The 24,111-nt window shown below is 41.4% G+C and overlaps 1 protein-coding gene across 1 annotated transcript in view; it reads right to left on the bottom strand.

Moving 5' to 3' along the window:
* Positions 1–22,454, bottom strand: part of NEIL3 (nei like DNA glycosylase 3) — a 67,521-nt gene extending 45,067 nt beyond the window's left edge. Inside the window, exons 1-2 of the mRNA XM_055080908.1 lie at positions 22,369–22,454; positions 20,637–20,729 (exon numbers count right to left, since the gene is read on the bottom strand). Coding sequence (XP_054936883.1) covers positions 20,637–20,729; positions 22,369–22,411 — 136 coding nt within the window. The 5' untranslated portion in view covers positions 22,412–22,454. The remainder of the gene's footprint in view (positions 1–20,636; positions 20,730–22,368) is intronic.
* Between the last annotated feature and the right edge of the window lie 1,657 nt (positions 22,455–24,111).

Here is a 24,111-nt window from a genome sequence, read left to right as displayed (position 1 = left end):
TTTTCTGCTTGCAAAGTCAAAATCTAAATTGCAGAATCAACCATGGGCTTCTGGGTAACTCACGAAACTGCCCTGACATACCTAGCCTTTTCACAGTGATGTGAAATCTAGGATTGGGTGCTTTGATTTTGCCAGATTCTCCATGGAAGGGATTTTTCTAATTTATTTCTTAATTTAAGCATATTTAGTAAGCAAAGGTAGTTTCTGAGCATGAACTTAATTTGGGGGAAAATAATAACTAAATAGTTATTAAGCACTCATAAAAGAGCCCAGATAATCTCTTTGTGAGGGGTTCTCTCCATGAGAGAGGATAGGAGAATTAATTCATTTTCTATTTTGAAATAGAAAAGCAAGTTATTTTTTGTCAATATCTTGGAGCAATATTCTTCATCGGTCTCAGGCACTGGAGAGCGTATTCAAGTTGAGGCATGAAATCCGCCATTTATTCGTTCATTCAAAAAGCAATGCAATTATTGGGCACCTGATTTATTGCAGGAAGAGTGCTAGATCCATGGATACAGATATAAGTCAGAGATCTAAACAGCTCACCAACTAGTGCAGCGAGAAGCGGAAATAAACACCAGCGTGCTGACAGGTAACCAAAGGGTGCTCCCGGCAGACACAGGGAGGAGACCTCGGTTTTCCGACATCTCAGCTAAACTTTGAGGAGACATAAATAAAAGTTTGTTGCACAAAGGATAGGAGAAGGGGATTTTTAGGCAGATAGGGGGAAACATATTTTACAACGCCAGGAGGTGTGAGAGAACCTCATATTTGGGGGAACCACAAGAATATCTGGAGGACAAGAGGATAGGGAGTGAGGGCAGATGGGGCCAAGAGAAGTCAGCAAAGCCAGATGATGGAAAACCTGAATGCTATGCTAAGAAGTATGGGTATTCTGTTGAAAATAATAGGGGAACAAATAGAGAATTCTATGCAGGAGATGGACATGCTTAGCTCTGCTTTATTAAATGAGCCCCAGAATGGTGTGAAGCAGTGGGTCTCAACCGGTGACATTTGGTCACAACTAGGGGGAGAGGTACTACCCGCATCTCATGGGTCGAGGGCAGGGATGCTACTGGGTATCTAACAACGTGCAGGACAAGCCACCACAGCAGATCGTTAATTACCCAGTCGAGAAAGTGTTACCAGTACCAAGGTTGAGAAAGCCGGGTGCGGTAGGCTGAATAAGGCTGCCCCCGACCCTAACGTGTTCGTGAGCTAATCCGTGGAATTTGTGAACACAAATTTCCTTAAATGGCAAAAGGGATTTGACAGATGTGATTAAATTAAGGATGGTGCAATGAGGAGATGATCCTGAATTATCTGAGTGCACCCAGTGTAATCACAAGGGTCTGATAAGAGGGGGCATGAGGGTCAAAGACAGAAAAGGTAATGTGAGGACAGACCCAGTCAGTGAAGGAGATGGATGATGCTTTTGAAGCTGGAGGAGGGAACAAGAAGCCTAGGAACGCAGGCGGCCTCCAAAAGGAGCAGCCCTGTTGACACCTTGACTCCAGGCCAGTAAGACTGATGTTGGACTTTTGCCCTTCAGAAAAGTTAGAGAATAAATCTGTTATTTTAAGCTGCTAAACATGAACTACTTAGAGCAGCAATAATCTGTCTTGGAGAACAGGACAGATGGGAAGTGAATCTTGATGCAGAATAAACAGTAAGCAGGTGTCAATATTGCCAGGCATTTACCTGAGCACTGGAGACACAACAGCGATTGAGGCAGGAGAAAAAATTCCAGTCTCCTAAAACCTATAGTTTGTTTTTTTTTTTTTTGTATGTGCGAGTTCTTATTATAGTCCAGGAAATAATGTCTGTATAGTGCTAACTTCCTTTCCCAGTCCATCATACATCAGCTAACTTTCTCTAAAACTTGAGAGTTTTACTTTTGACTTATTCGAATTTATCAGTATTTTACATTACGATTTGTGCTTCCCCCCTCTAGTCCAAGGTATTTTAATGTCATAAAAATACCTTCCTACATTTTTCTATTAACTCTGTTTATAGTTTTATTATGATAGATTATTATTCCTACTTACCCATTCGCTTCTTCAGATCACTATTATTAACCCATTCCTCCCATGTGTCCCTATAAAGGAACAGACTTCACCACACCATTGTCAGGACAGGCCACTGGACTATCTTTGGCTGATTGAATTCAAGTTCTTATATCTGATCATAAACTTGTGAGGGAGAAATAAAATGATTATTGTTGGAAGCCACTGAGACCTTGGGATGGTTCGTTGTGCAGCTTACCCTCGGGAAATTTGACTAAAACATTTATGTTTACATTTAGGCCCTTTATCTATGATGCCATCATTGTTACATGCAGTTATCCTTTGTACGTAAGTCTGTTTGGTCTTCCTATTCTGTTTCATTGATCTGTCTGTTCGGGTACCAATTCAACACTATTTTTAGTCCTGTGATATTATAATGTGTCTTAATATTTCATGAGTTTCCACTTTTAGTCTTCCTTCTCAAAATTATATTAGCTTTGTAAGAATGTGTAAACTTCATTATATTTAAAAGCAGTTTCATGTTCTCTTGCAAATTCTGAGACACTGATTATATATATACATTTAGTTTATAAATAAACGGGAAACTGTTAATAGCTTTACAATGTTAACATGCCTTCTTTTATTAAGGTCTCATTTGATTAACTTTAGAAATCTTATACATGTCTCTGTGAAGATGTTGTGCTTTCTTCGTTGGTCTAATTCCTAGGATTTCATAGTTTGGGTTGATATTTTGAGTGGCATATTATCTTCTCTTATATTTTTAGTTGGTTTTTTACTATGTAAGGTGCTGGACTCCAGTGTAAAGTATACCCAACTGAGGAAGAGAAGAAAATATTAGCGCTTCTATAAATACTTATTTTTTATTTTATTTTATTTTAACATTTGAATTTTTAGGCAAATAGTACCTAATGTATTAATACATTAGTTCAATAATAATAATAATTATAATAATAATAGCTAATTTTTATGAGACACCAACTTTGTGCTATTCAAATGCTTTCCAAGTATTAATTCACTTAATCCTCACAATATCCTAAGTGGTAATTTTTTTCTTCTCATTTTATAGGCAAGAAAAATGAGGCAGAGAGTGGTTATGTAACTTGTCTAAGTTCACACAGGTGTAAATGACTGAACCAAGATTTGAACCCAAGGCAATCTTGCTTTCAATCTCTACACTATGTTGTTTGTAAAGTACATAATTGCAGTTTATAAATAAACACTGGGATCATACTGGGCTCATAAAATGAGTTGCTTTGCTTTTTGAAGGCAAGAATTATATGCTTTTTAAAGTTTATTTATCAAATTTTAGAGGAACCAATATTTTGAGACCAGTGGTGTAGAAAAATGCTATTAATCTTTAAAGTTTATCTTGTATCTGGCAATTTCACTTAACTCTTTTTTTAGATACACTCACTAATTTGTTCATTCTGTTGGGTTTTCTGCATAATCTTATCATTTACAAATAATGACAGTTTTATGTCTTCCTTTCCAATTCTTATCGTTGCTAATTATTGTCCTTGTCTCATTGTTTTGGTTAGGGCCTTCAGTACCATACTGAATAGCAGTGGTGATAAAATATATCCTTGCTTTGTTGAGTTCAAAATTTCTTCAATAAATACTATCTAGCTGAGTCTTTACAATGAAGACTTTTATCAAGTTAAAGACGTTGTATTTGCTCCCAGTTTTCTTAGTTTCTTTTGTTTTCTCATTAAATAAGTGTAAAATTTATGAAATGCTTTTTCTGTATCTACTGAGGTGATAAATTTTTTTTTTTGTCCACTGTCATGATGAATTACATTGATAAAGTTTTAATCAGTAAGCCACTGTACCATTCCTGAGATAATTCCTACAAATTCACACTGTATTGTTCTTACAGACAATGTTTACTTGGCTAATATTTTATTTAGTATTTTCTTATCTGTGTTTAGAAGTGGACTATTTTCCTTTTTCGTTTGTGTTGTCCTTATATAGTTTTAATATCAAGATATTAAGCTCATAAATGACTTGTGCAGTTTTTGTTTTTTCTGGAAAAGCTTCTCTATGATAAAATTATCTGCCTTTTAAAGTTTCACTTAACCTCTAAAGGACCTTATTTCAACTAACTCCGAGGTATTTAGTCACCTAAGAAGAAAAAGAAGGATACCAAAACTGTACTATGGCATTTTCTAGAGATATCTTATTTAGTCAGTTAAATATGTGCTGCAATTCATCATAAGATAAGCGGGCTTTAAAGCTTCATAGTAGAATTTTGAAATATGTAGTATCTGGCGATTTTGGAAAAGCTTAGGAACATTAGCGCTTTTGTATATTTGCTTCACGGCACTGTCGTTTGGTCGCCAGCCATTTCTGCAGGGTGTTTCCCCACAATTCCTGTCAGATTACTAATGAAAAGAATTCACATAACTACGTCAACATAAACTCAGTTTTACTGAGCAAACTGAAAGACGACAAGGAATCAGGTCTCAGAAGGCAATTACTATAAACATTAGATTTCTGGTGCGGACCACATTTGTTCTAGTGAGAAGTTACATCAAAGATATCCTTCTTCAAAAATGTGGCATTGCACAGGAAATCAAACTCAATGTTTTGTAATAACTGTGAGAGAAAAGAATCTGAAAAAGAATATATATATATGAGAAACTGAGTCACTTTGCTGTACACCTGAAACTAACACAACATTGTAAATCAATTATCCTCCAACTAAAAAAAAAGAAAGAAAAAAATCATCATGTTGTACACTTGAAACATATTTTTAAAACGCGGCATTGCCACTTGAGGCAAAAAAAAAGGCAACTATTATTTGCCTTGATTGGGTGAGAATGCGGGGAAGGGTTTAGTGAGGTGCCCTCCTTAAAGAAGTAAAAGCTGAGAACAGAAATCTTAATAGCTTTCAGGGAGCAACTTCGGCGGGGACTTGGTCATTTTAGACCAAGGGTCGAGACTGTAAGAGGTTCGCAATCTTCTTAATTGCAGATTCATTGTTGTTATTTTAAATGACTGCCAGTTTCATGTAATGAGTTACTGGAAAACTCTTAAGACCTTAGCAGGCTGTGTGCTCTTTTAGGAACGGCAAGGCATTTGGAGAAGTGGAAGCAAAACAGAGAGGGAGGTGACAGCAAACAAGACAAGCAGAGACTGAGCCACTACAAAGAAGAAAAAGAGCACAGGAAATTGTCCTGAGCCTGAGAAAAGACCTGAAGTTTAAAACAGAAATGTCTGGATTCTGTCATTATGCCACGCTATCGATACTTTGTGGACATTCCGAGTTTGGCTGGGTTGCACTGGGGCCTGATGTGAAGTTAGGTAGCTGTGATAGCTGTGAAATGACAGGAACAGATGGACCTCGCTAGTATGAAGCAACCAAAGGTGTGCACAGTTTCAGGAAAAATCCTCAATCCTGAGCTTGACAGACCATATAGAAGCAGGTTACATCATTAACTAAAGGTCAGATATAAATACAGTGAGCTTGTTTGAGACAGTTGGCAGGCTCTAGCCTTCTCAATCACATTTATCTACCTGGGAGATAACCTGTCAGCTAGATGTGTATCCATCTCTACCTTTGTAACAGAACAAACAAAAATCTCAAGAGATGGTTGACTCCAATCTATCGTATTTGATGTCTTATTGAGAACACAATGGGCATAATATAGTAAAATAGATTTATATTCCTAGCAGAACAGAAGGGCCCAGTTCAGCAGACAAATATAAGATCCCTTCTTGCCAAAGTGATAGCATATATAATTTTAATCAGCTACCCAAGTCAACAGAAAAACTTAGTCTTAAGTAATTTGTAGATGTCTTGAAACCCATTAAAAAGACTAGAACAATATTTTGACATTGTTCATATAATGCAGACAGGGCTCAGAGTTTATCTGTTAAACCTCAAGAAGGATTCTTTGCCATTTCTGATCTAATTATTATTGGCTTGGACCCCATTTGGACTAGTGATTAATTCACAACAGGCTCTATTTTCCATTATTAATCTCTGAAGACTTGAAAAGTTTATCAGACCCAAAGCTATTAGATATTTCAAATTCTGGACTTTTTGCTTACTTGCTATATATTGACTCCTAGTTTTTTTTCTGTTCCACTATTTTCATTCGTGAAGCAACTGGAAAATGCGAGTGTGTGTGTGTGTGTGTGTGTGTGTGTGTGTGTGTGTGTGTGTGTGCGTGTGCGCGCGCGCGCGCACAAGTAGGAGTTTTATAATCTTTCAGGGATAAGCACTCACGTTCACAAAATATTCAAATTTAAGTTAGCAGAGCTGAGAAACACTGCATTCTGTTCCTCTGCTAACTCTCAAGTAGGGCACCCAGAGCCATATCCTAAGTGCCAGCTGGAACCGCCCTCCGTCTTAGATGTGGAAGTTTACATCAGTAGATATTCACGTGAAAGCGTGATTGTGAACGGGCTGATTAATTCCCCAGCACGTGCATGTGGGAGAGTCTGCTTCTGAGGTTCAGTGCTAATGTGGAAGGGGTTCGCACTGCACTTTGGGAACTCAAAACTCCCCAAGAGGAAAGGGTTAAGCCTGACGTCAACTCAGAGAGAAAAGGCCCAGAAACACATTTGCAGAGATACCAGAGAAGAAAATAATTTTGTACGAACTTCACCTGGTAATGTCTTTCAAACTGTGCAGGAAGCCGAACTGTTTGACAGAAGGGTAGTCAACAATCTTCCTCTGTATGGCCCGGACTTAATGTTTCATTTTAGCAAAAGGAGTGATATTTCAAAGAGAAAACCACTGCTTGGAGGACTTCTGATTACCAAAATGATGCCAAATGGGTGAAAGTCTGCACTGAGTTCTTTGCATGATAACGTAGAAAGTTTTGAAGTTTATTTTTTAAAGAAATTGTTCTAGAAGAGTAGAAAGTGTGAAAGTATAACTCAGGCAGAAGTTTGAATTTGGCTTCTGATAGAGTAATGAGTCTCTTAATACTTTATCTTTTTAAAGTTCAGCTGCATATAACAGAAACACAATTCTGGCAGCTTAACCAAATAGGGGTTTCTTGTTCTCTTATACAGTAAGCCTGGACGTAGGCAGGCCAGGTTGGTGTAGCAGCCTTGTAATATCATCAACAACCTGGATTTATTTTGTCTTTCCGTTCCTTCATTTGCACGGTTACTTCGCGGTTGCGAGATGCTTCTGACCCCCCTTCTGTACTCCAAGCAGGAAGAATAAGAAAGCTATGAGGAGGAAGGCTGGCACCTGTGTCAGGAAAGCAAAACTACACAGGAATTCCTGGTTAGTTTCCAGCCAATCTCACCGACGAAGCCATGTCATACGGTCAGCCTTTGCTGTGATAGAGTCTGAGAAACGGTAGGGTCGGTCTGTTTCGGTTTTTTTGTTTGTGGGTGTTTTGGCTGCATTGCCAATAAAAGCTGAAAACAAGGGTTCTTTTAGTAAAAACAAAGGACAGCATGGCTCCCGGGTAGACAAGCAGCATGCTGAGCCCCCTGTGCGGCGTACTTACCGGTGACCCTCCTGAGCTGGCACCGCCCTGACGTTCCCACTGCTGTTTTGTACACTGTGCCCTCTTGGCTTTCTTTTGCTTGACTGGAAGTAGATTTTGTTCAACACGGCTCTGGTGCACGGAGCTGAAGTTCTCGGGGAAGAGCGACAGTCTGAGAGCTTGCTGCCCCAGAGCCCGTGCCTCCCCAGGCTCGCAAACGACAGCTATGACGACCGCCCACGACCCGTCCACGTGGAGAGGCCGTCCAGGTGCATCAGACTGCCAGCCCGGATGCCAAGTCAAAAGCAAGCCTGGCGTCCTTCTCCACGTGGGGCGGCGCCGAGAGCTGAAACTTCAGGGATAAACGTGTGGATAGTAAAAAGCCCAAAGCAAACACTGGTAGAACTAATAGGAAAAACCTAATGGAGACTTTAACATCTCTTGTCAAGTGCACACAGTAAAATCTCCAAGAGAAACTCTATGCTGGGAAAGAAACACATTCAATAAACTTAAAAGGCTTGATTTTTAAAGCATGTTAACTGACAGTAACAGACTCAAATTAGAAATCAATAACACATCTAGATAAGCCTAGACGTTTGGAAATTAAAGAACTCCCTTCTAAATATCAAAGAAGTCAAGGGGAAAAAATCAGAGAAAATGAAAACTTGATTTGAGAAAAATTATAATGAAAATATATTCTGTGAAATGTTACGGATGCTGTGGGACGTTGCTCAAGCAGTACTTAAAGGGAAATTCTTAAATCAGGAAAGAAAAAAGACTTAAGATCACTCTAAATTTCCACCTTAAGAATCTAGAAAAAGACAAGCAATTTAAACCCCAATATATAAAAGGACAAAAGTAATAAACATAAGAGTGGAGATCAAGTAATATAAAACAAACAATGGAGGAAATTCACAAAACCAAAAGTAAGTCCTCTGAAAAGGTTAATAAAATATTTCTTTTGATAAAGACAAGAAAGTTAAAAAGAAAACCAAAACTATTTCTTTCAGAAATAAATGAGAGTTTGGTTTTTTCCATATATTATAGATATTAAAGGAATAATAAGGGAATATTTTGAACAACCATACACCAACATATATGACAATTTAGACGAGGTGGACAAATTCCTTTAAAAGCAAGTTACCGAAGCTAACAAAATAGAAAATCTGAGCAGCCCCATAATAATGGAGTAGAATCAAAGGGAACTCTACGCAGTGCTCCGTGGTGACCTAAATGGGAAGGAAATCCAAAAAAGAGGGGCTATATGGATACGTATATGCCGCCAGCCGCGGCGGGTCCTCAAAGTGCAGCAACAATCGACGAGAGCGGGTAGGGAACGGAAAGCACCAAGGTATGGGATCAGAAGGGCACAAACAACTGATGGCTGCAAGGCAAGTTTAATAACAAAGCGTAGTCATATATATACCCCTAAAGCAGGGACTTTTCACAGTCATTGTGCCCTAAAGCAGAAACTTTGTATAAACATTGTTCTATAGAACTGGTTTATCCTCTCGGCTCAGTCGCCACCATATCTGCATCAGCGGGTTTATTGCTTGTTCCACAAAGGCACCAACTTCCCCTCCAGGGTTGCTTTTCCTAGCTTTAGGGAACAACCAGGGACTCTCAGTATCTGAGCAGGTCCCTGGAGCGATCTGGCCAAAGGCCATCTCCTTTTTTACGTTCATACCATAAAGTCCAGGATGCATACCAAGGAGAGTACAATCGGGCCCTGAGGCTTAGGAGGGTCTTAATGGTGCATTCCTCAGAGGGCAATGCTCGCCACACGTATAGCTGATTCACTTTGCTGTACGGTAGAAACTAACACAACATTGTAAAGCAGCTACACTCCAGTAAAAATTAAAAAAAAAAAAAAAAAAAGAATCTTAACCACAAGTAGAACTTGAGTCTCAAATGGCTTTATTGGTGAATTCTATCAAACTTTAAAAAAGCAAATCCTGCAGATAATTTCACATGAAATAGAAAAGGAGTTAATCCCCAACTTTTTCTATGAGGCTTATATCCAGCCTGGCAATTGATCTTATCTGACTTACAGGTTAATAAATTAGCCTATTCCTGTTTCATGGATTCAGAAGACGTGAGACTCTTGGGTGGGAGACAAAGGACTTTTTTACTCACAGGCACCAAAGCAACATGAGTGCCATCGTGCTTGTGGCTGTGCCCCTTGTTCTCAAGTCCCACGGAAGTGACACAAAGGACCCAACTAGATGCCGACACATGCAGCGTCCTGCATTACAGGAGAGGGGCCCTGAGTCTGGAAAACACACTGACTTGTGTGTCTGCTGACGTGGAGCCTCAATGAAAGTCAGGAAAAAGGGTTTGGGTGTGAGCTCAGCTACTGATACATTCCCAGCACAAGACAAATCACCTGTGTTTTCAGATCTCAGCTTCATTATCCATAAAATCAGAGGATTCGGACAAGGTGATCTCTCAAGTCCCTTCCGACTCTATGACTTTAAGTGTCCATGTCCATGAACTAAAGAGGTTTGAAAAACACAGGCTTAACTTATTTTATATAATGGAATTAAGAGCATGAAGTTAAAGACACGAGGAACTAACTCCTTTGGTCAACTTTTGGCCTGAAGGTATCAACCCCCCCAACCCTATGACTCATACATTACCTAGGGATCTATAACTTCCCGACACTTATATTTAAGATTTCAGATTTGTACCTCTCATAGTATTGTATTCTTTTCTTACCCATTAAAAAATATCTCTTGATGGTGAGAACAAATCAAGTAAATATACCTAGGTGTTTCTATGTGTATGCAAGTACCTAGCAAACATCCACATATATGGGTACATAACTATATTTACATACGTACGTGGGTATATATATGTGTGTGTGTATATAAAATATACAAATGTGTGTGCATGTGTACACATTGATAAATACGCAAATACCTCAGAGACACTGCCCGTTTGATTCCAGACCATGGGGAAAAAGAGCCACACCAATTTTTTGGTTTCCCAGTCCATATAAAAGTTATGTATTTAAAAACAATTCCACCAATAACACATGCTCTCCATAACATCATGTTTGGCTTTGAGCTAGAAGAAAATCTGAAAAACAGTGGCTTAAACACAGAAAGGGCTTCTTTTTCTCACATACAAGACACTGCGTAGATAGGGAGTCCAAGGCTGCTGTAGCTGAAGCCCTGCAAGGTCATCAGGGCTTCAAACTCCTATTTCCTATTCTGCCTTCCTCAGCATGTGGCCTTTGCACTCATGTTTGCATAATGGCTGCTGCCCCTCCAGCCATCACATTCTGATCCCAGGCAGGAAGAAAGGGAAAGATCCAGAAGCCTTTCCCATAAGGCTTTGTCTTGTCTTGAGAAGGGATCCTTTCCCCAGACATGTCTGCCTATACCTTACCGGCTAGAACTAGGTAACATAGCTTTCCCTAGCTGCAAAGTTATTTGGGGGAAGTGAAGATATTTACATAGTAAGCTGGAAACCTGGATGATCATCTCCAACAAAACTGGAGTTCTGTTAGCAAGGAGGAAGGGGAGACTAGATCATAGTAAACAACAAGCAGTTTCTGCCATATGCCTACTGTAGAAAAGTTAGGAAAAAACGAAGAGGCATTTCTCCATTCTTTTCGTTCCATTTATTTATTCCTTTGTTTAGCCTTTCTCCTTCTGTCTCCTGATCCATACGTTATTTGAAAAATAGAGATTTTCGTGGCCTTACCTCAGAGAGTTAAAGCAACGTTGAGGCTATATCCTTAAGTGATAGCTTTCTGATACAAATAACATCCCCCCCACCCCCGCCGCCCCCACCCCGGGAGAATTTAGTAGCCCAAAGATAGAACCTTTAAGGGGGAAAAAAATTGTAGATAAGGGTTCGGGGCAAAAAATGGTTTCATGCCGGACTGTCAGCATTTTATTTGGGTCACAAAACAGGCCATTTCCTGTCTTTGCGAAGCCCTACACTTCTGAAATCACTGCCCTGTAACCGGCGCGTGGAGCCAGGCGCGTGGAGCCAGACTTGGTCGGGGCCACAGAGGCAGCAGCCTTCCCCGCCTGAGTGCCCGGGGGCTGTTTACTAATGGCTCTAGACACTGATTGCTCACCATTGTCATAATCGCCGCGGGGTACATTTCTGAGTGCCCGTGGGGGGCATGGCACTGCGTGGTGCAAAGTGTTTACTGTCCTGTTCCTGCTCCCGAATCCTTAGATGTTGTGCTCACACTGAGCTCAGCTCAGACTGCAAGCAATACTGTCCGCTGCTGTCAGCTACCTACAGTTAAAGCTTTTCATACTGTGGACATTCCCGGAAGGAATCTGACGAGACAGTGACACTACCACTTTTTAGCTAAGTTTCCTCATCATTACTGGATTTTCTCAACAAACCTATTAGCAGGTACTATTTTCTTGATTTACGGAGCTCAGCAACGGCATCGCTGACTTCAAGGTTGGCCAGAACCTTCGGGATTTGGAGGAAAAAGAGCTAATATTTATCAGTCCTGGGGACAGTCTTACACACTACTACGTATAAAATAGATAACTAATAAGGAGCTGCAGTAGAGCACAGGGAACTCTGCTCAGTACCCTGTAATGGCCTATATGGGAAAAGAATCTAAAAAAGAGCGGATATATGTATACGTATAACTGAATCACTTTGCTGTACACCTGAAACTAACACAACATTGTAAATCAACTATACACCAATAAAAATTTTTAAAAAATAAAGATAAATGCTTTATATTGCATTCTCGAATGATCTCTCTGAAGGTGTAATCAGTACACACATTTTGTAGATGAAGCAGCTGTTAGAAGAGTTTAGATGAGTTGTCCAAAGTCACATAAGCTGGTAAAAAATCAAAGCTGAACTTGAACCTGGGTCCTAATTTAATTACCTTTCAGCTACAGTACACTGTCCTTTAAGAAGTGTCATAATATTTCACCAAGAGGTCACAAAACCCAACCCTCATTAGTGAATTGGGTTTAACCTAAACTGAAGGACCCTCACCTCTTATTGACATCAGTGGTTACCCCATATGAGGAAGAACAGGTGCTTTCACAAAGTAAGTGAAGGGACTTAGGAAGTCTAACAGAATTCAGGAATAAGGCATATTATTTTCTTCAAGGTATATTATGTGCTATGTACATTTAACGTAGCAGAACTACAGTTACACTCTATCCTTGTTTATTGTGCTTTATTTCCCCCGTACATATTTACATTTTTATTCTGCTTACTGACTTTATGAGTCCTCCATCACAGTGATAGCTTTCCTAATAGTTTACCCTTGCTCTTAACTCTTCTTTCATTGAGTAGCAGTTCCTAGCGCTGCTATATTTGATTCGTGCTTTCTTGCTTTTGTTCGAGTGCTTTCGTAATTTTCATCCTCATTCACATCAGCCTCAATCTCCTCCTGCCTTATTTCTGAGTGGTACTAACTGCACATTTATTTCCTGAGTATGTTTTAGAATCCTCCCTCTCCCCTCTGTATTTTACAATTGCAGATGGCTTTTCTGCAGCATTCTTATTTTCTCAGAGTCCCTACTTGTTAGAGCTTGAGGCTCCGCTCACTTAACGATTCAGTAAGAGCCTGCACGTCTGCGATGAGGATTGCTATTGAACCTGATTGTGCCTTCTATTTCATAGGTGTCATGATTTTCCTTATTTCTAATAATTCCATCTGTAATGATTTTAAACTGTATTATAACTTTAAAAAGGAATCTTGAAGATCTTTTTTTGCATGTTTCCTTCTCTACAGATTTTGCTGTCAAGAGGCTGCTCTTTCCTGTAATCGTTCCCAGTAATGAAAAGTGTTTATATTAGAGTCTAAAGCCCAGAGTTGTAGCATTAATCTCTCCTGTTTCTTATGCCACACTCTCTGGACTTTAACCCCCATCTCCCATCTGATAACATGAGATACACCATGTTTGTAGCTTTTCAAAGCATTTTTCATTAGCCTCATACTGTCTTGATATTCAGGCATTGCCTTTGACAAGCACGATTATTGAATAATGTAATATTCTGGCCCATGTACTTCCCTACGATTACATGGTTAGAAAAAAATGATTAGCTATATAATATATTCTGATAGAGACTAAAATAAAATATAACAGCAGATCTAAATATAGTTTTGAAATAAATAGACCAATTGAAGGAAAGAAGGCTTGCATAAGAACCAAGAAAAGAACACAAAGAACCCTGGGACTAAATGTAAAGGAATAGTAAAACAGCAACAGCTGTCTATAAAATACATGAAAATTAAACATCAGGTTCTTGGCATATTTTACCTCACAGAATCATGATACAGTTTTTAACCCATTTGAAAGAAAACCAGCAAGCATTAGAATTACCCACAGTAAATGGTCGAGCAGATACTGAACAAGGCAGCCTGACATTCGACCTGCCCACATCAAAACGCCGGGGAAGACAAGGGTCCAGGCGTGCCAGCCTGAGCTGGGCTCAGAAGACAGTAGCACTGAGGACCCAGCCTGGTGGGCAAAACTTTTGAGTCAAGAGAGGACACAGCAGGGGCTCAGGTTGGCTGTAAGTGTGTAAATCTGAGCACTGAAGATATTCTGGGGCAAGGCAGACCTGCTCCATTTACAACTGATTCTGATCATGGGAAATTCATCCAGCATGTAGTCGGAAACTGCATTATAGCACATGCTGTTATTATCAGGTAGCATGTATGTGATGCGTACACTAACGGAAGGCTGCAGAGAAAATAGTTCAGGAGTCAAAATAGTTAAGTGAGGACAATCTATCTATATTACTTTTAAAAGTTTGGAAATACTTGCCTTGACAAGGGGAAAGTTGAGTTTTTAATTTTATGTCATTTTCTGGCATGATTTAAGCTTATCTATTTTTGTACTATTTCTCCATTAGTAAGAAGCTCTAGTCACTTCTTTTCATCGTACTACATAAGCACTCAGTGACAACTAAGTGTCCTACTCCTCTCACATTTTGATCCTTTAAGCTCCTTTTAGCAACTTCTAAAAAATAAGTCTCTCTATAGACAAGGATTTTACATGTCCAATAGCGGCCTTGTGAAGGGCTACCAATTAGACATCCATCTGTGCATAAATATTTCCCTTAAAAAATAAGTCTAGGAAGATCAGTTTACTTTGGCACTCAGGGTAAATTGCTTTCATCAGCATATTACTGGCCTTCCCCTCTCCCGCAGTTTCCTTCCTGCTGTGCCCCCAGCCATGACACCAGGTGACCAGAGGGGTAACGACTCTCTGAAGCTAGCCCGAGTGGACACACGGCAGGAGTCGCTCGAGAGAGACCCCCTCAGTGCCCTCCGCTCTCCTGGGGACCCATCGCCACCTCCCAGCGGCTTGCCTCACCCACAGGGGTTGCAATGTGCTTTGTGGACCCTTTTCACACTCTTTGCCTTACACAATGCCTCCATCCAAGCCCTCCCCTCCTCAGACCTTGGGAGCTAGTTGTTCACGGCTCACTTGCTCATGAATAGTTGTTTCTTAGGCTTTGAATAAAATACAGTCCGATAGTCGTTCACTCACCCAGCCGGAGAGCTTCCTTTGGAGAGCAGAATAGTTAGGGGGGCCAAGACCCTCACTCCCCGGGGACCCCAAACCCGGCCTCCACAGACTGGTGGAGACTTGAGGACCGCTAAGCACTCAAGAACAAGATTTGTGACAGAGCCAGGAAAGGAGAATGGAAACTCTGGAGTCCCAGGAAAGGCCTTGGTGGGGAGGAGGACACCCAACAGTGAGTGGACGTGTCAACCTGCTGGCATCTGTAAGGCCGAGTCGGGGGCGGGGATGGAGGGGGGTGGTCAGCAGGGTGAAGCGTTTTTAAGAAGAGACAGAAAGTTCATAAACAGTTCTGTACACCCTGTAATTCTGAGCTGGAGCTTTCGGAAGCAAGTGAACTAGGAGTGGGAATTCCCGTCTAGGGAAAGGTAGCTAGCCGACAACTCTGAAAGGGAAATTATATGAAGCCAGCGTTTGCTGGAATTAGAATAGGGGTCAGTAAGATTTTGCTGCAAAGGGCCAGAGGGTAAATACTTTAGGCTCTGCCCGCTATGAGGCAACACTGAAGACATTATGCAGGAATTTATATGGCAGAAGAGAAGATAAATTTGCACAAAGATTTTATGGATGACCTTCAAAATATAATGATGATACTTAAGTTCGTTTTTAAAAATACAGGCCTACTAATGAGAAGAACGGAATTCTCTTTTGAGGGCATGGCGTTTTGCTTAATTGAGGTTCAAACTTTTTCACCTTTTTCAAAAGTTTTCACTACGGTCAGAATCAATTGCACATTTATCTGTTAATGTTGATCCAAAATGAGATCTTAAGTATTTCATCTTCAAAAATATCTTTTCACACTTACGGGCATCACCAAACACATGTCAGTAGAGGAATGTATGATTTTTAATTTAAAACAAATTTTTGGCTGCACTGGGTCTTCGTTGCTGCGCGCAGGCTTTCTCTAGTTACGGCGAGCAGGGGCTACTCTTCGTTGCGGTGCGCGGGCTTCTCATTGCGGTGGCCTCTCTTGTTGCAGAGCATGGGCTCTAGGCGTGCAGGCTTCAGTAGTTGCGGCACGTGGGCTCACTAGTTGTGGCTTGAGGGCTCTAGAGCGCAGGCTCAGTAGTTGTGGCGCACGGGCTTAGTTACTATGCGGCATGTGGGATCTTCTCCGACCAGGGCTTGAACCCGTGTCCCCTACACTGGCAGGAGGATTCTTAACCACTGCACCACCAGGGAAGTCCCAGAACATATGATTTTAATTGAGCATATTTATCGATTGGAAGGCATATAGAATTCTTATATTTTTCTCTTGATGTTTGATTTTAGCATGCCATTATATCACACATTAGTAATTTCCAAAGGAAGACTACATGAAAGCTCCTCTTTTGCACCATTAATTGGATTTTAAAATATGGACTTTTTTTCTTGCATTTGGATTAAGATCTGAAAAATGCTGCTAGAACTATATAATTTAAACTTGGAAGCTATATCTACTTCTGCAAATCTGTGTGGAAATAGAGATCTTGTTTTTTGTTTTAACTTTTAATAGAACATGACATAGATAAGGAACCTTTATTTTGTTTCAAACAGCATTAGTCATCATAGAAATGACTTTACTGCAGAATAAGTTTTGCATATAAGCACTCTTTTACCTTGTAATTTTACATCAAATTCATTAAGAAATGTTATCCAGTCGGCACGAAAAGCTAATTTCCAACCATCCAGTGTTTGATAATAGTAGTTGAGGGTAGTACTTCCAACCACTTACAGGTAGAAAAGCCATTCTCAGCTTGTGGGCTGAACAAATACAGGCAGCGGGCAGGATCTGGCCTGTGGGCCTTTGTTTGCCAACGTCTGACTTAGACTGTAGGGCCTCTGGAGTTGGACTCCCAATGCTTAATGAGCCTTGTGACTTTGGGCAAATTATTTAACCTCTCTAAACGCTCTAACACAGGATAGGAGTTCGCCCCCTTCCTAGATCTGTAAGGATTAAATGAAGGGAGTACCCGAAATACTGTAAACAATTAGTAAATAGTCTTTAGTAGTAAAATAGAAAAACCACCATAATGCTATAAATGGATCAAACAATTCAACCATGTGAAATAAGACTGGGAGGGGTGGCAGGGGCGCAGGAACAAGGACTGGAGCTGCTCTTCTGGAAGCGAAGCTAATGAAACGAACTCGGGGAGCCTGCTGTGGAGGACACCTGCCCATCACCAGTCACCTGCTACCTGCGTCCTTGTTGAGGGACTTCACTGTTAGAATTACGGTAAGTGCTCTATTAACGCTGCCATCATGACACTCTCTGTTTTCTTCTTTATAACCACCTCATGAGCTAGGCATTGATACCACTGTATAGGCCAGGGAGTCAAGGCTGCCATCCCGGAGTTGACCCAGTTAGCTTCTCCCACCGTCCCCGCCCAGCTCACCCAACCTCACCAGTTCCCGGCAGTCGCTCCCCAGCTAATCCCAGTTCTTGCTTCTCCGGAGTACCTGCCGGCAGAGGGCACGCTTCATGGGTTTCGCCCTCCTCAGAACTTGAGACTGCCTTTAAAGGTCTTAAGGTCCTTATATATGACCTTTTACGTGACCTGACTATGTGCCTACCCTCCTGCCACAGTGGGTGATCCTGAAACGGCAGGTGCGTCTTATTTATTTTTGTGTGGACAGAGATGACTCCTGAGTAGCGTTCAGAAGAAAGTATTGAACTAAGTAATGGATGAATGAAGATCGCTACATAAATGAAATCGTACTTTATTATTATTCCTCACTAAAGACAGTGCTCTTCAGGCATTTATTTCATGCATTCACTGTTTTCATATTCTTTTTTATATTATATTATTTATTTATAAACTAAAAGTAACCTTTTATAGAAAGAACACACAGATTAACATGCATTCATGTTCAGGTCCCAAGTTTGCCATTAAAAAGCTATGGGGACTTAAGCAAAAAAGTTCACTTCTCTGTTCTTTCTTTCATTTCCTTATCCGAAAGTTATCTTTAAGATCAAACTCAATTCTGAAATTCTATGATACTTTTCAAAGCATAAGGTTTACTTTTTTTTTTTTTTTTTTTTTCTCGGTACGCGGGCCTCTCACTGTTGTGGCCTCTCCCGTTGCGGAGCACAGGCTCCGGACGCGCAGGCACAGTGGCCGTGGCTCACGGGCCCAGCCGCTCCGTGGCACGTGGGATCTTCCCGGACCGGGGCACGAACCCGCGTCCCCTGCATCGGCAGGCGGACTCCCAACCACTGCGCCACCAGGGAAGCCCAACTGTACAAGTTTTTAAACCAGACCTATCAAGTCACGTTATTTTTCAGCAGATTGTATTATGAACACTTCAAACTTTTGTCTAAAGCACTTTTATGGTGTTTGGAATCATAAAACAGCCTTAAACGTCCTCAGCACAAGAGCACCAGGAAGGTGGGTTGAGAAACTTTGCCACAAAATTTTAATGGGAGTCTGTAGAGCGTTAGGGTCCCCATAAGCATTCCGGGGCACTCCCCGGAAGTTCTGTGGGATACTGTTTCCCAAAGCTGTCCAGAAGTTCCGTGAGGTTAGGAACATTTTTGTGTCACTTAGGCAAGTATGGCATCTGCAGGCTCTAATTTCCCAGGTCCAAGGAAAGAAAATATTGGTGATGGAAACTTTCTCCAGGGGCCTCTGTAGAAAGCAAGCTCACTGATCGCAAATACACCATTTCTAAGACAGCAACAATTCTGTTGACTACGTTTAAAGACAGAACATGCGGTTCCCAAATGCAATTTCAGTTTTCCAAAGAACAGTTTTACTCTTTTTCAGAAATGCCTGGGTGATTATTTTTTGCTGTTCTGTTTTGTTTTGCTTAAAAGGGCTGCTTAGTGTGCCTCCTTAGTCAACACGACAAAGGAAAAAAACAAGCAACCCAAGTATCCCCTGAGGGCCTCAAGGGATTGAGGACACCGGTTTAAACACAAACAGGTACTCCCGGGTTGCTGGTAAAGACTTTTCAAATCAGGCTAAAATACTCTTCCAACTCTGACCCAGTCAGATTGATTCAGATTAAATGTTTTCTTTTTTCCTTGAGAATGTTTGTTTTCCACAGTGTTTTAAAGAAATCCCCTTACAAATACTGAGACCTCAGTAATAAGATGTTAATCTCTTACATTAAAAATTGTATTAAATTTCCTTACAGTGGCCATTCTTGGGTTTTATTATGTTTGGCATACGAATTTTTTTCTTTTGACAACTACTATGATTCAAATTACTGTCTCTCTGCTTTCTAAATTTGTGCTATTAGGCCTTAGTATATGTATGTGTATTTATTTATTTTTAGACAAGAAATTAATAAGAATTTGGCACCAGAACCAGCAATGGCGTCAATATTTTAGGACATTTATATACAGTTTTGGCTATGTAGGGAAGGAAAATAATTTTCCTTTACCCTTCTGAGTTCTTAGCTGAAACCCCTGTAATAAAAGACAGATTAACCAGAATAAAACACACAGGCGTTTGATTAACATGCAGACCTCAATGTATACACGGGAGATGCCCAGGGAAAAATGAGTGACTCCCCGAGTGGCTTAGAACTCAGGCTTAAATACCATCTTAATAGGGAAAAGTGAGGGGAACGGTGCCCTCTTAGGGGAGAGGAAATCATTTTTAGGAAGATGAATGGGCCCTTAGAAGAGCAGATGGGACGTGTGCTAGTTTGTGACAAAGTGTGTCTAGGTGTGGTGTCCACTTCTAGTTTCCTCTCCTGTGACAAGAGTCCATCTTCCCTGGTTGATGAAACTCCTGAGATGGGATTTATGACAATTGGTTCCTTTTGGAGGATCTGTCTTGAGGCAGATAAAGGGGTTCAGGGAAAGCCTCTCCCTGCATTGCTGTTTTCCAAGTGCCTACAGCTCCCAGTAATCAATACACCAAAGTGAGGACTCTGGGGTGTCCTGTTCTGTGACCCTGAACCAGCTCTACATCTCTCCTATATTCCTCGTAGGTAAGACATACGTGGTTCAAATATGTGTAATCCCTTAGAAACGATATGATTTTCCCAGTTTAATTAAAAGTTTATGAGTAACATTGTGACTACTTTTATCTGTAAAATTTATACTCTAAAGTTGCAAAAAAATCTTTTCAGGATAATCATTTTGGGAAAATGAAGGATGGGCTTAAATCTGGGGTTTGTTTATTGTGAGCATCCTACCAGATTACGAGCTTTTCTATATCATCATGGCTGTATCCTCAACACTTAGTCGGATGACTGATTATATTACACATTCAATAACGCTTTGTTGACTGGAAGATCATTAAACTATACACACCATGTGTTGACCCATGGGTCAGCACACTAGGGTCCAATCTGGCCCATGGCCTGTTTTGATATGTCCTGCAAGCTAAGCAGGTTTTTATATTTTTTAAGGGTTTTAAAAATAACAAGGAAGAGTATGTGACAGAGACTACATGGCGCACAAAGTCTAAAATATTTACCACCTGGCCCTTTACAGAAGAACATTTGCCACGTTTAAAATCTTTATTCTTAAATATACACCTATTTTTTAGATATACTTTAGCCAGAACTCAGACCAATTTGCAGAGTAAAGTTATCCAGGGGGGGAGACCCTAGTATTGCCTCTTCAAAGTCATCCTCCTTCTCTCTTATTAACAGAACTCCTATTGTGTACTCACCTCTCGGGATGAAATGCAGTAGGTCAAAGCCAGTCTGGGTAATCCCAGTCGTCTCTACTAGGGATTTGTCTGGGGTAGACGTGTGACTCAGTCCTGGAAGATGAAACAGAAGGCGAAATGCTCAGGGAGACACCTGGGAAGGATCTTACTCTTCTTTTGGAAGCAAACAGAGAGAAAGAAATATACACGTTTGCTCTCGCTTTGTTCCGTCTTTCTTGGGACACAGTTATGTGCCGATGTGTTTCGGATCCTTAGCTGTCATCTTTTAATCATGAATGAAAGATCAAACAATTCACAGTGATGCTGGCCTCACACTGTGTCACTGCTGGGCTCCTTGACCTCAGCACCACCCACCTCCAGTTTCCTTGTTATTTGGTAAAACAGCACGGCTTTTCGGTTCAGGCCATTAATTGTGTGTTCTCATACTTGCTGCGAAAATATCCGGATTCATTCAGGTTGTAAATCTGTTCTATTAAGGAGCTAGAGTGAGTTATTAAAAGTTTGTTTGGAATGAGGTGCTTTCTCAAATGACTTAGAACCGTGAGTGAAATGATAGTATAAGAGGGACTATAGACAGGGATTAATATAACCTGGTATTGCCTTATCTTGGACATAACCATTTGGGCTTAAATTTGTATAAGAAGTAGCCACTTGGAGAGCAGAGTGAATTTGACCATGAAATCAATTTAATTTTCCTATCTGATTAAGAAGTAAGTGTGTGTGGGGGGTGTATGTGTGTGCATGTTCTGTAGGAACATGGAATGCATGGATTACACCTAACTAGAGATTGTTCAGAACATACCAGACTAGGAATTAAGGAGGAAAACACCTTTGACCTCTCAAAAAAGATGTTACAAATCCATGCTCTAAAGTTCAGGCTTCTGAATTTCATTAAGAACCCCAAGTTCCTCCCTCAAAGCTTGTTTCCAGAATGAATAAAAACGCAATGCTAGGAGTCAAGATCGTGGACCAGGAGGACGCGGAATTTGCGGCTCCGCACAACTAGGGCACCTACCAGGCCCCGCTCGGGGACTGTGGACACCTAAGGAAACGGGAAGAACCCCCAGCGACCGTGTAGGACATGGGGCGTGGGGGGAGTGAGGGGGGAGGAGAAGTGGAGGCGGGAAGGGACTAGCACCCTGAGGGGTGGCTGGGGGAGGAGAAGGGATCCCACGCCCGAAGGGGGAAATTGGGGGACCACTGGGAGGGCGGAGGATCAAAAGGGAGTGTGGCCAGGTTTCCCCTGTCCACTTGGGCCCCCAGGAGCCTGCTGAGATCCTGGGCCTGCTCCTCTGACCACTGAGGCCCCCTCCAGCCATGCGGGTCCTGAGGGAGAGGGAGGGAGAGAAGGGGGAGCAAAAGTAAAGGCCGGACCACTGGGACCAGCACTCCTGAGGGGCGGCTGGGGGAGGGGAGGAGTTCCTACACCCAGGGACCCACCCACGGTTAGGGGTGCAGCGTCAACAGGGGAGACCCTGGGGAATGGAGGGGGCCGCAGAGGAATGGAAGGGAACCAGGACAGTGCTTTCCCTGTCCACTTAGGCACCGGGAAGCCTGCTGGGCTCTCCGGCCTAATCCTCTGCCCTCGGAGCCTCCCTGCTGCCGCGCAGAGCCCAAGCCCCGCCCCTACACCCCACCCAGGGTCCCGCCTCTACACTCGGAGACCCCCTCTGAGACCCCTACAATGCCCTGGGCCTAAACCCCACCCACACACCCTCACCCTGGGCCCTACCTCCAAACTCTGGAACTCCACACTCCAGAGGCCCTCCTTCCATGTGCTGTGGCTCCCCTTCCAGCAGCTCCTAAGCAGTGGCCCCGCCCCACGCTTGAACTTCACCCCGCCTAGGCCCCGCCCCACGTTCAAACGTCACCCCCCACCCGCCTAGGTCCCGCCTCACCCTAAACCCCGCCCCTGCCTAAACTCCACCCCTGCCTAAACTCCGCCCCCACAGCCAAGACGTTTTGGTGTTTTTTTTTTCTTTTTTCCGCTTTTAGATTGGGGCTCTATTTTACCTTGTTGATTCATTGTTGTTGATTCTTTTATATTTTTATTTTTCCTAATAAAACTTTTATTTTTCTAATTTTATTTTATTCTTATACTCTGTTAGTGATCTCTCCTTTTGGCTTGTTCCCCCCGCCCCCTTTTTTTTTTTCTTTTTTCTCTTGTGGTTTTATTTTACCTTGTTGCAGTTGTTTCAATTATAGTTTTATTTTTCCTAATATATTTTTTATCTTTCTAATTTTATTTTGTTTTTTATTCTTGATATTGCACTGCTCCTTTTTTTTCTTTCTTTCTTCCTTTTTTTTTTTTCCACAGTGCCACGAAGCTTGCGGGATCTTGGTTCCCAGGCCAGAGGTCGGGCCCAAGCTCCTGTGGTGGGAGCTCCAAGTCCAAACCACTGGACTGACAGAGAACCTCAGATCCCAGGGAATATTAATCAGAGTGAGGCCTCTCGGAGGTCCTCATCTCGGCACCAAGACCCAGCTCTATCCAATCTTATACTCTGTTAGTGATCTCTCCTTTTGGCTTGTTCCCCCCGCCCCCTTTTTTTTTTTCTTTTTTCTCTTGTGGTTTTATTTTACCTTGTTGCAGTTGTTTCAATTATAGTTTTATTTTTCCTAATATATTTTTTATCTTTCTAATTTTATTTTGTTTTTTATTCTTGATATTGCACTGCTCCTTTTTTTTCTTTCTTTCTTCCTTTTTTTTTTTTCCACAGTGCCACGAAGCTTGCGGGATCTTGGTTCCCAGGCCAGAGGTCGGGCCCAAGCTCCTGTGGTGGGAGCTCCAAGTCCAAACCACTGGACTGACAGAGAACCTCAGATCCCAGGGAATATTAATCAGAGTGAGGCCTCTCGGAGGTCCTCATCTCGGCACCAAGACCCAGCTCTATCCAACTGCCTGCAAACTCCAGTGCTGGGCCAAACAACCAGTAAGACAGGAATACAGCACAACCCATCAAAAAAAAAAAAAAAAAAGGAAATGGCAAAAAAATTTGTTACAGATGAAGGAGCAAGGTAAAAACTTACAAGACCAAATAAACAAAGATGAAATAGGCAACCTACCTGAAAAAGAATTCAGAGTAGTGATAGTAAAGATGATCCAATGCCTCAGAAATAGAATGGAGAAAAGATAAGAAACATGTAACAAGGATCTAGAAGAACTAAAGAGAAAGCAAACAGTGATGAACAACACAATTACTGAAATTAAAAATACTCTAGAAGGAATCAATAACAGAATAACTGAGGCAGAAGAACGGATAAGTGAGCTGGAAGATAAAATGGTGCAAAAGTTAAAAGAATTCAGCACCACCAAACAAGCTTTACAAGAAATGCTAAAGGAACTTCTCTAGGCAGGAAACACAAGAGAAGGAAAAGACCTACAAAAACAAACCCAAAACAATTAAGAAAATGGTAATAGAAACATATATATTGATAATTACCTTAAATGTGAATGGATTAAATGCTCCAACCA

Source organism: Physeter macrocephalus, chromosome 20 (genome assembly GCF_002837175.3).
Source record: "Physeter macrocephalus isolate SW-GA chromosome 20, ASM283717v5, whole genome shotgun sequence".
Lineage (NCBI taxonomy): Eukaryota > Metazoa > Chordata > Mammalia > Artiodactyla > Physeteridae > Physeter > Physeter macrocephalus.
This window is presented reverse-complemented; position numbering and strand designations above follow the sequence as displayed.